The sequence below is a fragment of the Pteronotus mesoamericanus genome, unplaced genomic scaffold (assembly GCF_021234165.1).
Source record: "Pteronotus mesoamericanus isolate MK-2021 breed Mesoamerican mustached bat unplaced genomic scaffold, CSHL_Meso_final contig_78, whole genome shotgun sequence".
In the NCBI taxonomy this organism is placed as follows: domain Eukaryota; kingdom Metazoa; phylum Chordata; class Mammalia; order Chiroptera; family Mormoopidae; genus Pteronotus; species Pteronotus mesoamericanus.
This window is the reverse complement of record NW_026555258.1, coordinates 20,377,087-20,389,930: the sequence shown is the minus strand read 5'-3', so window position 1 is coordinate 20,389,930 and position 12,844 is coordinate 20,377,087. Positions and strand designations below refer to the sequence as shown.

General features: G+C 43.7%; 1 protein-coding gene across 2 annotated transcripts in view; it reads right to left on the bottom strand.

Annotated features, from left to right (window-relative positions):
• Positions 1–3,103: 3,103 nt before the first annotated feature.
• EPB41L4B (erythrocyte membrane protein band 4.1 like 4B) overlaps positions 3,104–12,844 on the bottom strand; it is a 116,324-nt gene continuing 106,583 nt past the window's right edge. For both annotated transcript variants that reach the window (XM_054584554.1, XM_054584553.1), the window contains 3 exons: positions 12,617–12,685; positions 6,859–7,004; positions 3,104–5,881 (listed from right to left, as the gene is read on the bottom strand). In XM_054584554.1, the coding sequence (XP_054440529.1) occupies positions 5,812–5,881; positions 6,859–7,004; positions 12,617–12,685 (285 nt within the window). In that variant the 3' untranslated portion in view covers positions 3,104–5,811. The remainder of the gene's footprint in view (positions 5,882–6,858; positions 7,005–12,616; positions 12,686–12,844) is intronic.

Sequence of the window (12,844 nt, the reverse complement as noted above, 5' to 3'; positions counted from 1 at the left end):
TTTTGATTTATATAAAGCAATTACTATACCCATTATACCTTGGGTCTTGGGATTATCACAGAAGGAAGTTGAAATAGCAAAGTCTTCACTATGAGTAACTGAGGTGCTTAGAGCCAGAGGGAAAACAGAGCCCAGCTCTCTGGGCTGGATTCACCTGCTTCCTCTCCAGACTTTCGGAGTCTGTAATCAGCAGAGACTGCTGATGCCTTTGCCTGACCTGTCCCCTTCACAGCTGGGCACCTGGTTTACTCGGTTTGCCCACAGCAAGCACGCACAGACCCTGGTAGGTTTATACCACGCCTGATAGCCACGCTGAATTCTCAACTCTCTCAAATCCATTCCCACCAGCAGCTTGCAATTAATTCACTTTGGTTGTTTACTCAGCCATCCCCTTATGCACACCAAGCACTTAACTACATGCCAGGTCCCGGACTTCTCTAATGGTGCTTTTGGAGTGATAACACATTCAAAGTGCTAAGCTGTTTTCTGTAAGAAAACATGGACACAATTCCTTTTATGCTGGCATTGCAGAGTCAGCATTTTTGCCTGCTTTTTCTAGGTTTCTTTTTTTTTTCCATAAACAAATAAAATAATTATGAAGGCAGAAAAACATAGAGGTTCCAAATGCAGACCCTGAAGTCAGTTTGGGTGGAGTGGTCATCAGTCACTTCTGTGATGGCCATAAAGAGTAAAGAAGATGATACAGGTAAGAATCAATAGGATTCAAGGCTACAAATCGCATGAATGAATAGATAAGATTATAACATACAAACATTCAAAAAATAAACTAGTGATCTCAACCTTTCTTGGCCCAGGGGAGAGGGGAAGACAGTACTGTTGTAGAAATACTGAAAAGTGCCGTGTGACCCAGAGATCAAGTGTTTGCTCTTGGGTATCAGCTGTCATTGACGGTGGTTTCAGTTAGAGTTTAAACATGTTTACCCGGACAGGTGTATCAGCTGTCATTCATAAAAACCTTAGGCTTCACAAGATCTCCCAATATAACAGTCGTTGCAAGAAATCAGATTTATTGCTTGAAAGGGGTAAGATGAACTACAACTACTTAAAAAAAAAATCAAGCAAAGAGACTTCTCCCAAAAAACAGCTTTGTAATGTATAAAATTCTAAAATACCAAAAAGCCAATTGATTGAAAATCTATTAACACGTAACCCTAAAAAAAAAACAAAACCTTCTTCTTAAAAATTGAAATTCCTTTCTTCATTTCTGATTTTACTGTTGATTATATTATTTTTTTATTCCCTTGATTTCAGTTATTATAATTAACAGTGATGGTTCCAGATGGAAGGTAAAAGAAAACCCAGGCGATTCTTTTGGTAAATTGGTTTGATAAAACCATGTGGGTTCTTTGTTTGTTTGTTTGTTTCAGAGGACATTAAGGTTGGTGTTGGAGGAGTGTTTACACCCACAGCCTAAAATAAGGCTTGCAGGTAATCTGTGGATTCAGTGATTTACCCAATTGAAGGACCTCGGGTCCATAGACTCAAAGAGGGCCATAGATGGGCTTCAGGGGCAATAGGAAGACCCTGTGAAAGCGCTGGAATAATGTTGTAGTCTATGGATTTTTCGAGGGAGAACACCCCTAGTTTCCATGGGTCACCTAAGGTCTTCATGCCTCTCCAGGGCCTCAGAACTTACTCCAGTTCCCACTTCCCTACCAACTTGGCTGCTTCCTTTCAAAAGCTTCTTGCATCCACTTAAATTGCCTTGGGGATTTTCTTATTCTTTGCCTTTTCTTACAATATTGAGCGTAGTTACATGCAGGTTTTGCAGGGACCCTCGGCTCCCCAGCGATGTAAATCTACTGAGTGGCTAAGAAATACTCTGGTTTTTTCCTCTTATGTACACATTTTCCGGGGGGAAACATTCCCTGAATATTCTGAGACCACTGGCTAAACAAGAGCCAGCTATGCAGACAAGAACTTAGAGATAAACCTGAGTTCAATTTCATTTTTAAAAGAAACCACCTTTATTTTCTGTTTTCATTAAAGCCATTTCTCTAAAACAACTTTTTTTTTCTGTTATAAAAACTCCCTCCTATCAGTGCTACATCGCACTGTGTAGTAATAGCTGTGATTTTTGCCACTTCCGATTGTTTAAGAAATAAGAGCTGTGATCTTGGCAGTTTCTCGAAAAGTTAAACAAAATCGTGCCATATGACCAAACTATTCCAATTTCAGTTATATACCCAAGAGAGCTGAAAATATATGTTCACCCAAAACACTTGTACACAAATGTTTTCATTCACAATAGCCAAAAAGTGGAAGCAACCCAAATGTCTATCAACTGATAAATGGATAAACAAAATGTGGTAGATCCATACAGCGGTATATCATTCAGCTATAAAAAGGCATGAAGCACTGACCCATGCCGCAACAAGGGTGGACCGTGAAAACAGTATGTTAAGTGAAAGGAGCCAGACTCAAGGGACCACGTATTGTAGGATTTCGTTTATATGAAGTGTGCAGAACAGGCAAATCCATAGACACAAATCAGAACCAGAAAGTAAATGAGCAGGTGCTGAGGGATGGGAAAGGGGAGACTTGATAGTGCCTTTAGATGTGGAGTTTCCATTTGGAATGATGGGAATGTCCTGGAATTTGTGGTGATATTGGCACAGCATTGCAAATATACTAAAAAACGGTGAATTGTACACTTTAAAATGGTAATGGTGAATTTTGAGTTTTTCAAAGGCAGTGATTTTTGAGATGGTAAAAGAAATATAAAGAGAAAGAGAAAGATATCAGGTTTGGAGAATATAAAATTTGGGTTGCATTCAGGTGGGATCTTCTGAATGCTCCAGGGCCTAGTTTTAAAACTCTTCAAACGTCGGAAGAAGAATCTCCCACAAGGTCTACAGTCCACACACCCTGTGGAAGGCCGGCTTCCCAGGCCCCTTGCACTAACCCTCATATCCACCAGGGGTCTGTAGCCCACACTTTGGAGCCCTTGCTCTGCAATGATTACCTCAGCAAGCTGATGTCCCCCCACCCCCTGACATAAGATGTGTATTATGTAACCAAGCGGTGCTATTGTTTTGGTTTTAAGTATATAAAAAGGATGGAGCAGTTGTACCAATTCACTTTTACCCCAGTGAATCCACCCGACCCACCGTCATCTGCTCAGCTCAAGATGCCGAGCACCCATTATACATTAACGTAGGCAAATAACCAGGACAACTGCCAAAACAATGGAATCCTCTTGATTTTACTGGTTAGAGTTGAGCTGCCAAAGGTACTGGGTTTTCATATACAGTATTAGCCAACTAGTTTGTGATCAGACTTCCAGTGACATTAACCTTCTGAAACATCTGTGGACCTCGGGGAATGTGGGGAAGAAGCAGGAGGCCGGGAGCCTCCTAAACACAGCGGCCAAAAAGCCCATGCATCCCTCCTCAGAAGCAAAGCCAACCTGACGCCCTGTAACCCTGGGGTTCCTGGCTTCTGCAGGAAAACTTCTATTTTGCCCAAGAAGTTTACATTAGAGAGCAGGAGGTGAAGAGCAGAAGACTCAGGAAGCAGGTTAGGAGAGGGGAGGGAGGGCGCTGGGTTGGCAAGAGGTGACAAGCCCAGACACAGGTGGCTCCCCCATATTGTACAGGACCACATTTTGCATCATTGTGTGCACAAGACTGAAAAAGCTGTTTTAAAAGTACAGCCAGGGGTCATGTAGTATGGGTGTTCAAAGGTCCCAAGTACCCCAATTGCCCCAGGTGGCTTCACTGGTGGAGCAGACAGCAGTAAAAGCCATCAATGAGAAGAGCACAATAGTCTGTGAAAGGCAAAGCCAAGCCCCACACATTCTGTTAACTTCTGATGACAGCACTGCACCACATCAAGGTACAAAAGGGGCCGATGTTTACAGTGATGACCATGACTCATCGAGAAAAGCTTAAATACTCTCCAGTATTCTCTGTTTACTAAGGCAGGGAAGTGTGTAGTACATTTTAGAAAGATTTCCCTCAAAAAATATTAATGTTTTAAAGATTCAGCACTTCCAGGGTTAATCCTCTGTTATCTGAATATTTGCTTGCATACCTCGTTTTACAACAATGCTAGTAAATGAGGCATTGCTCTTTTTAAATAATCATTAGTATCAAATTATTGGCACCATTCAGTTTGAAGTACAGGGACAGGAGAGCAAATTATACAATACAACATAAAAATACAGTTCTGATACAAATATATGAGATCAATTTCACTTAACAAGTGGTCTTAAGAAATGGACATTTTACACATGAGGAAATATAGCTAGTAAATCATCACATGGAAAAGGGCTCAGCCTTGCTAGCAATTAATGAAATAAAACAACATTTCAAGAACAACAATACACACCTATTAAACTAGCAAAAATAAATAAAAGTGGCAAAACCCAACACTGGCAGAACTCTTGGTAAATAGAAATGCTTATACATTGCTGGTGGCATCATAAATTGTAGAAGGAATTCAAGCATTCAGAGGAGATGGGGGGGGGGCAGGTTGAACTAGGTGACCTTTAAGGTCCTGGCAACCCAGAGATGGGATCTTTCTAGAAAGCAATCTGGCAATATAAAGCAAGAGCTATACAATACTTCATGCTCTTTGACCTTGTAATCCCCTCTTTGGAGACATTCCCAAGGGAAGAATCCAAATGAAGGATTTTTTTTTTTTTTACAAAGACATTCATAGCAGCACTATTTATAAGAGTGAAAAATTGGATATATATCTCAAATATCTAATAATGGGGAGGAGTGAGGTTAAGCATGTTACGTGGATATAAAGACATTTAAATGGGCAAGAGCAGGATCTGTGTTGAAAAGAGAAGCTATGTGTTAGGTGGAAAAGTACAACCAAAGAGTATGTACACACCAAACGTACCTATGTAAAATGGTGTGCATATTCATTGAGAAAGCTTGGGAAATAATTTGGAGGGTTAGTGTGTGGTTAGGGGGGTTCCTTTATTCCTGCAAAGTTGTTTAAGTGCATAATAAAAATTTAAAAACACATTTCATGAAACTTATAAAAAGAGAACAGAGTTTCTTCTGATCAGGTTTCTATCAACAGGATAGACATTGATCAACTTTAGAAATAATTTTCCTTTGTGGGACACCCAAACGAATCCTGACACGGAATCATCTTAACCTTGCAAGGGTTTTTAGAATATAAGCTCCAATTTCCTACTTTGGGTTCAATAATGAATTGCATGTATCCCAAATAATGTCATATATAACAAAGTCACAAGTGAGATTATGTTTCGGATTAAGCTGAAGTACCTTAAGTCCTGGTGATAACAACTTTCCTTTTCAGCTCATCTACTCGTGTCTGAATAAAAATGAATGTTAAAGACTTTAAAAGATATGTGTATTTACTAGTGTAAATGAAAAACCAGCAAAAAGAATTATTCTCGCATTAAAAATGACTTTAACAAACAGTCAAAGCTTGGTGTGAGTTTCAATCATACAAAAATCACATGGTTGAGATTGATAGCAAAGGATTCTGCGCCTTATTCACCCCTGTGGTTATTAATGTATACACACAGGTACTCCTGAACATGAATCCACATTATTCCGTTTCTCTTCGCCAAGCCTTACCAATCCTGTCTCAACGACATTGAGTAGTAGAAAAACTCTAATACTCAGGAGACATAAAATAACTTTTCCAATAAAAGTCAAGCCAGATGTTGGCTTCCACCACCATGGAGACCTGGGCGAACAGAGCACACATTTGCACGTTGTGCTAGAGTGAGCCCACAAAGCCCAAAGAAGGAAAATGACAGAAGGCACCATGCCATCCTCCAGGCAACAAGGGGAGAATTCACAGTTCGGTCATCAACAGTCTTTTCATCATTTTCTCTCTCTCCAGTTCCTGCCGGAGCGTCTCTGCACTGAAAAAGAGTAGGGGACAAAATAATAAGATAAGCCCTTAAAAACCACCAGAGCAGACTCAGCTGAAGTTGTCTCCAAGATCCTTTCTTGACTGCAGTTCTTGGTTCTCTCTGGTAGGCTCCTTAAGGCCCCTCTGCGTTGTCTAGCATTGCAATGACCTGAAGTCATCCACCTACCTATTGGCTTCCCCCACCAGACTGAGAGTTCCTCCAGGCACGCTCCTCAGGGGCCTGACTGCATATATGTCATTCACCTCTGAACCCCCAGAGCCTAGCGCAGGAGCTGGTGCACAGCAGCCTCTCAGGAAGGTCTTTTGAGCGATTGGGAAGATGTCTAGAGGTTAGATTTCTTGAAATCATGCTTTCAATTGGTCACGTATGCACTTCCCTCTAGAATTCCCTTCTATGTTTTCTTTTTTTTTTTTATCCTCACCCGAGGATATGTTTTCATTGATCTTAGAAAGAAAGGGGTGAGGGGAGAGATGAGGGGAGAGAGAAGCATCATCGATGTGAGAGAGAAACATCAATCATTTGCTTCCGGTATGTGCCCAGACTGAGGATCAACCGGCAGCCTTTTGGTGTGTGGGACGACACTTAACCAACTGGGCCACCCGGCCAGGGCCCTCCTACTGTTTTAATAAATACCATAAAATTAAAATTGGCTGCTTTAAGAGATTACTTCTGACTCCTTGGCCTGAGGGCCCAGTTGCCTCTCTATGGAATCTGCTTCCACCATTCCCATACCCAGATGCATTCATTTAATGTCTGTTTCCCCTCTCCCAACGCTAAATTGTAAACTTCATAAAGATAGGACTTCTATCTGTTTTGTTCACTGTCGAGCCCTAGGGCCTGGAGCACATCTAGCCTTTGAAGACATTTCAGTAAATACAGAATAAAGGAATGAAAGGACGAACGAGAAGGCTGCGGACATCACGAACACCAGGAACCTAAGCCTGTGCCTGGTGCCCCTGCCTCACCTGGCTGCCAGAGAGACAGGCTTCCGGGTGCTGTAGATGGTCTGCACGGTGGAGATGGTCTCTGTCAAAGGCCTCAGGGTCACTGTGGGAATCAGCGGCGAAGACTGGCCAGGGCAGCACTGTGACTTACTGTCTCTAAAGTCTGCCTGGAGAGGAGACGGAAAAGAGGAAATCAATCTCAATTTGGGTTCCATTTTCACCCTGTCAGCTGCTCCCTGAGCCTTACCATCCAATTCCTGTTATTTTTTTAATAATAGCGAAACTCAATGGCCATTTATTAAAATGATTTACTTTGTGCCAGACACTAGGAAAAGTACTGTACATACATTACCTACTGAGGTCCTTTAAGGTAGAGATCATATTTTGTCACGTTAGACACCATCATTGTAAGATGCACCATTTTTTGGCATGTGCCACAGAGAAGGTGTCCATTCTAGCTTTGTTACACCCACTGTTGTATTAATTTTCTGATTTCAGAAAGGTTAAAAGGTGAGAAAAATGTGCATCATAGAACTGATTCTATGGAAAAGGGAAGTGAGGCTCAGAGAGGCTAAGTATCTTTCCAAGGACACACAGGATGTGTTAAGAACCAGTGTTTAGAACCAGGGTTAGCTGATTCCTTAATTGGTGTTTTTTACCACTATAACAGTGGTTCCCAAAGTATGGTCCCCAGACTAGCAGCATCAGTATTATCTTGAAACTTGGTCAAAATGCAAATTCTCAGGCCCCACTGAGGACCTCTGGAAACTGAATGTCTGGGAAATGTGTTTTTACTAGACCTCTAGATGATGTTGAAACAAGGTCAAGTTTGAGGTACACTGCCTCATTTGGAGAGAATAACTGATCATTGTTGTTTACATTACAAAGCATGATATGCGGATTACTTTTATCTAGAAAACTTAAAAGATATAGAAAAGCAAATAAATGAAAAAATTCCATAATCCTTTTTTGATGTTGTCAGTATACAAGGGGGTGGGGGGCTGAAAAAACCTAGAATTATCTTCCGGAGGGCGGGCCCCTGTAGTACAGGCTTCCCCGACTAGGTGAGTGTCCTAGAAACCGATCTGTGTCAGTGTACTAGCTGGTGTTGTTGTTGAGAATCTGCATTTGGCTCCAGTGAGTTTTTTTTTAAGACTCTTTCAACGCATGTGCACATTTCATGATGGGTGGTGTACGAGTGCACCTGCCCACACTGCGCTGAGTTTTCAGCAGGTTTTGACCAAAAACAGCATGACTCCCATGCCCTACCCTCCCTACTCACCCAATCTCTCCCCATGTAACTTTTTTTGTTTCCCCAAATGAAAAAAGTCCTCAAGGGGAAACATGTTGCCGATGTGGAAGAGGTAAAACAAAAAATCAGCAGCAGCACTAAAAAGCATAAAAACCCACAAGCTGAAAAAACTGTTTTTAGCAGCGGAAAAAGAGTCTCAATAGATGTATTACATCAAATGGAGAGTACTTTGAAGGTGACTGAAGTTTAAACATGTAAAAATAAATACAATTTTTTATAAATAAATTCCAAGTTTTGGGGGGGACCCCATCGTGTACTTCCTCACAGGATTTTTCTATGCTTGCTTTTCATTTGTTTTATATCCTTTGGATAATGCCAGCTTTCTATTTTATTACTTGATTTTTCACACTAGTTCCTGGCCTTAAACTTGGAGGAACTTATCCCAGAGCTTTCTGAAGAAGACGGTTTGATCATCAAATGAGCCCTATAGCTGTAGTCATTAGACGGAAGATAAGCCATCCCTTCCAGGGAAACATGAAAAACCTCTGAAAACACCACGTATAGTTATAGTTCTATAAGGGTATATCTGGCTTGAGCAATGGGGAGAGGCTTATCTTTGAGGGGGTCACGAAAGGCTATTGTTGGAAAGGGCAAGCTCCGATTTGTTTCACACCGGCCTGCAGAGAGAGACCCGAGCGAGCGGGCCCGGAAGGGAGCCATGCCACAGAACTGACCGCGAGAACAGGAGCGTCATACATCCTCCAGCATGCAGTGCTTGCCACAAAGGGCTTGCACACGGGTTGGGCTCTGGCGGTCATTTGTTCAGGCCACCAGACAATTCTGGCTCATCACTTCCGGGGCACCGGGGAGGACTGCCCTCCCCCGCCCTCTGCACTCTCCCACGGGCCTCGCTTTGGCCAAGGAAGTGTGGGTTGCGGTGCCGTATTTCATTTCCTTTGAAAGATTGAGGAACCAGTATGTGATTTATTGCCTCTTTTTTCCCCCCTCTGCCACGGTGACTAGCAATGTTTCAGATGGCAGCTGGTCCATTAGCCTGGGTCCCAGAAAGAGGACGGCACAGAGCGGAGCCCGGAGCCCACGCGTGGCAGACGTGCAGCAGGCGTGCGAAATTCAATTTGTCATTTTAAAGCGTGACATAGCTCATCTTTCCTGATACACGAGCTGGGGGAAGAAGGTTTGTTTTTGTTGCTTCGGTGAAGTGATTGGAGGTTGGACTTTTAATGCGACTTTTGATATTTTCTGGAAAAAGAGGGAAATATGGCACAAAGGCAACGGTGGGTGGAAGTGCCAGGGCCTTAGCATGAATCAAGGCAATGACACCAAACTATATGAGCAGTCACTATATTCCTTGATGCTACGTACTCCAGGAAGAAAAGCTAGCTTCACTCAAGAATGACCTTGGAGAGCAGTGAAGGTTACCAATATTATGAAATCTCAACCTTGAGTACTCAGCTTTTTAATATTTGTTGAATGAAGAAATGAATAAGTGAATGAACTTTCACTGGAACGAAGCAGATAAAAGAGGGACAGACCCCGGTTGGGAGGAAAAACATGGGGTATTAATTTGACTAGAGCCTGCATGGGGCCGTCATCCTAGATAGACCAAGGTACTAGGCTGAGTACAGAGCAGAAATCCAGTTAAGAGGCCTGAATATAAGACAGGAACTGGTTTTAGGATCAAGGAAGGAGCCCAGCTGTTGAAACCAGGCTCAGGGTCAATGTTAGATCAATTGCCAGACCAACGTTGTGCAGTTTCCTGGTCCTGCTGAACTTCCCAGTCCCTGGGGCTGGGATATGTCTGCAGGTCTGTGGAGAGGCCAGTCCTGGAGCAAGGTCAAGGATCTTGACCTTGGTGGGGAGGAGGGGAGAACATGACACACAGGGGTGAGAAAGTTAGGAGGCTGAAGTCCACGAATTGGGCTGTCAGTAACTCCCTATATATTATCTCCAGTCTAGTCTCTTTCCTCAGTTACAGACTTGGCTCTCCAATTGCCCATCCATTGTTTCCACCTGGGTACTTCCAAGGCATTTCTTTCTTGCTTTTTTTAGTATATTTTTATTTTTTAATTTAATTTTTATTATATTTTTTCCATTCCAAGGCATTTCTAACATGCGATGGCCAGAGGCAAATTCATCATCCTTCCCAATCCAGTCTTCTCTCCGATTTCCTTACATCAGTGAATGAACCCACTGTCCATCTCCTTCCCGCAGGTCAGAAATCTGGGAGTCGTTCTTGACCTTCCCTCTTCCCTATCTAATCCAATTCCTTACTCATCTCCTCAATATCTCCCCATCTGTGCGCTTCTCTCCACCTCCACCACCAGAACGGCTCTGGGTCAAGGTCTCTGCCCCCTTGCCCTTGAACTGCCGTCTTCAATTTCTGGACTCCTGTCCTGAATCCACTCTGCCTGTCACGGGGAACATTTCCAAATGCACCTGCCCTGTCACCGCCCTGCTTAAGTCCTTTAAATCCTTCCATTGCTCTCAGGATAAACATCAGAATTCCTCCTGTGGCCCACAAGGCCAAGCACGGTTTTGGCCCTTCAGTGTTTGTTCCTTCCTCTCCTTCCTCTTCTCATGCCCCACTCCCTTGCTCTCTGCGCCTTAGTCTCTCTGGCTGTCATCTCAGTCCCTCGAACGTGGGATGGTCCCTCCTGCCCCACGTTCATGCTGTTCCCTCTGCTGGCTCCAGCTGTGTTCAAGCCACTCTTGCCCAGTTCTTAAAAGTCCCAGCGTGGTTTCTAACATTAGTTTCCTGCTCCATCTTGGCCCCCAGCTTTTCAGGAAGGGCTTCCCGGGTGTCTCACGGCACTGCCAAGGCTGGGCAGGAGGCCAGAGTACCCATTACGGCCAGCGGAGGGAACAGGAGCCAGGGTTTCCAGCTGGGGAGCTGTGCCTAGCAACACTGCAGGGCCGGGGTGAACGTCGGAGCAGCAGCATCGAACAGCACGGCCCAGCCTCTACCCTCTGGTTCTGAAGAGGTGGGTGCTGCAGGCGGCTAACGATCCTAGACATGGACATTCCTGGAGCCTATTTTCTGCCTCCTCCTCACTACTGAACACCTTTCCGTCTGTTTGTCCTGAAATCAGCCACTACTCACGCCTTCCCTCTCCCTGTGACTCAAACTACCTCAGCGAGGGACCATTATCCAGCTCATGAGACTGCGCTTCGAGCTGCCCCCCGGTCACCCACAGCCCACTCCACAGATCCTTCTGATTGGCCAGAAACCCTTTGGAAGGAGTCTCAGGAATCATTTGGTTCTAGGAATTGCCAAGACTGATCCCGGGGAGGAAGAGAGGGGAGCAGAAAGAGGAGGGTCCCTGGACTCCCCACCGGTGCCCCAGACAGCTGCCCATGCCACAGTGAGCTCCTGCAGAAGTTTTCACTTAAAGGAGAGAACTGAGCGGCTGAAAAGGAGCCTGAAAATCATCAGACACTCAACTCTGCAGATAAGGAAACTGTAACACTTATATGTTAAAAAACATTTCAACCGTTTGCAGTGAGTTTAAATAGGCTGTCCAGTGACACAGAGAGAGGTGATGTCATGAAGCCGGTTGTCAGGACTACCAGCGCTTGTTAATTATACCGCCTGCCTCTCCAGCCTTGAGAAATAACAATCACGCCTGACATTTGTGGGATGGTCTGTGGCCACTAACGTACTTTCAAGTTCTTGATCTCTTTGGTTCTTGCCTCGGCTGGACACAAGGAGGATATTCTTATCACTCTGTCCACTTTAAAGAAGGAGAGAGTGGTATTCAAAGTGGTCGAGTGACTTACCTAAAATTAGCCCCTGATCAAGATGCAGATCCAACCCAAAAGAGAAAAAACTGATACTCAAACAAATACCATGTCTATGCATGTTCATAGCAGCATTATTTATAATAGGCAAAAGGTGGAACAGCCCTCAATAAATGAAGGGATCAACACACTGCAGTGTATGCATGCAATGGAATTTTATTCTGCCATAAATAGAAATTAAATACTGATACGTGCTACAATATACACAAGCCTAAAAAATGTTATACTGAGTGAAAGAAGTCAGACACAAAAGGTCACATGTTACGCGATTCCATTTCTATGAAATATCCAAACTAGGTAAATCTACAGGGACAGAATGCAGATTGGTGGCTGCCAGGGGCCAGAGGGAGGCAGGATATGGGGAGTGACTGCTTAACCAGCATGAGGTTTCCTTTGGGGGTGATAAAAATGTTTCAGAACCAGAAAATGGTGGCAGTTGCATGACCCTACACATACTAACTGTCACTGAGTTGCCACTTTAAAATAGTTAATTTTATGTTGCAAAGCTCACCTCAGTAAAACAACTAAAAGATGGAGAACCCCCTCAAATCCCGGCTCCTTCCAAACTCACAGAGTCCACAGGGATCAAAAGAAGCTGTGAGCAGGGCTGCCTGGTGCTCCCCAGAAAAGCACGCCCCGTGGGCCCAACGCCTTTAAATGGAGATCGGTTTTCTCCATTTAAAGCTACTTTTAAATGGAGCTACTTACGGTAAACTGTGGCCCTGTAATGAAAGGATCAGGAAACGGAGTCACTGTATCAACCGGGAATGTTTTTATCTTCAAAAAAGAGAAAAGACAAAAGAGTGTTACTTTCAGATCAGAAAACAAAGTTTTGCAATTTTGGCAGTGTACTTTCAAAACTGAACCGAAAGGTCCGTGGGAACGCATGCAGAGCCTTCATTGCTTGTGTAAGGAAACACGTGGCGGTCCCTCAGC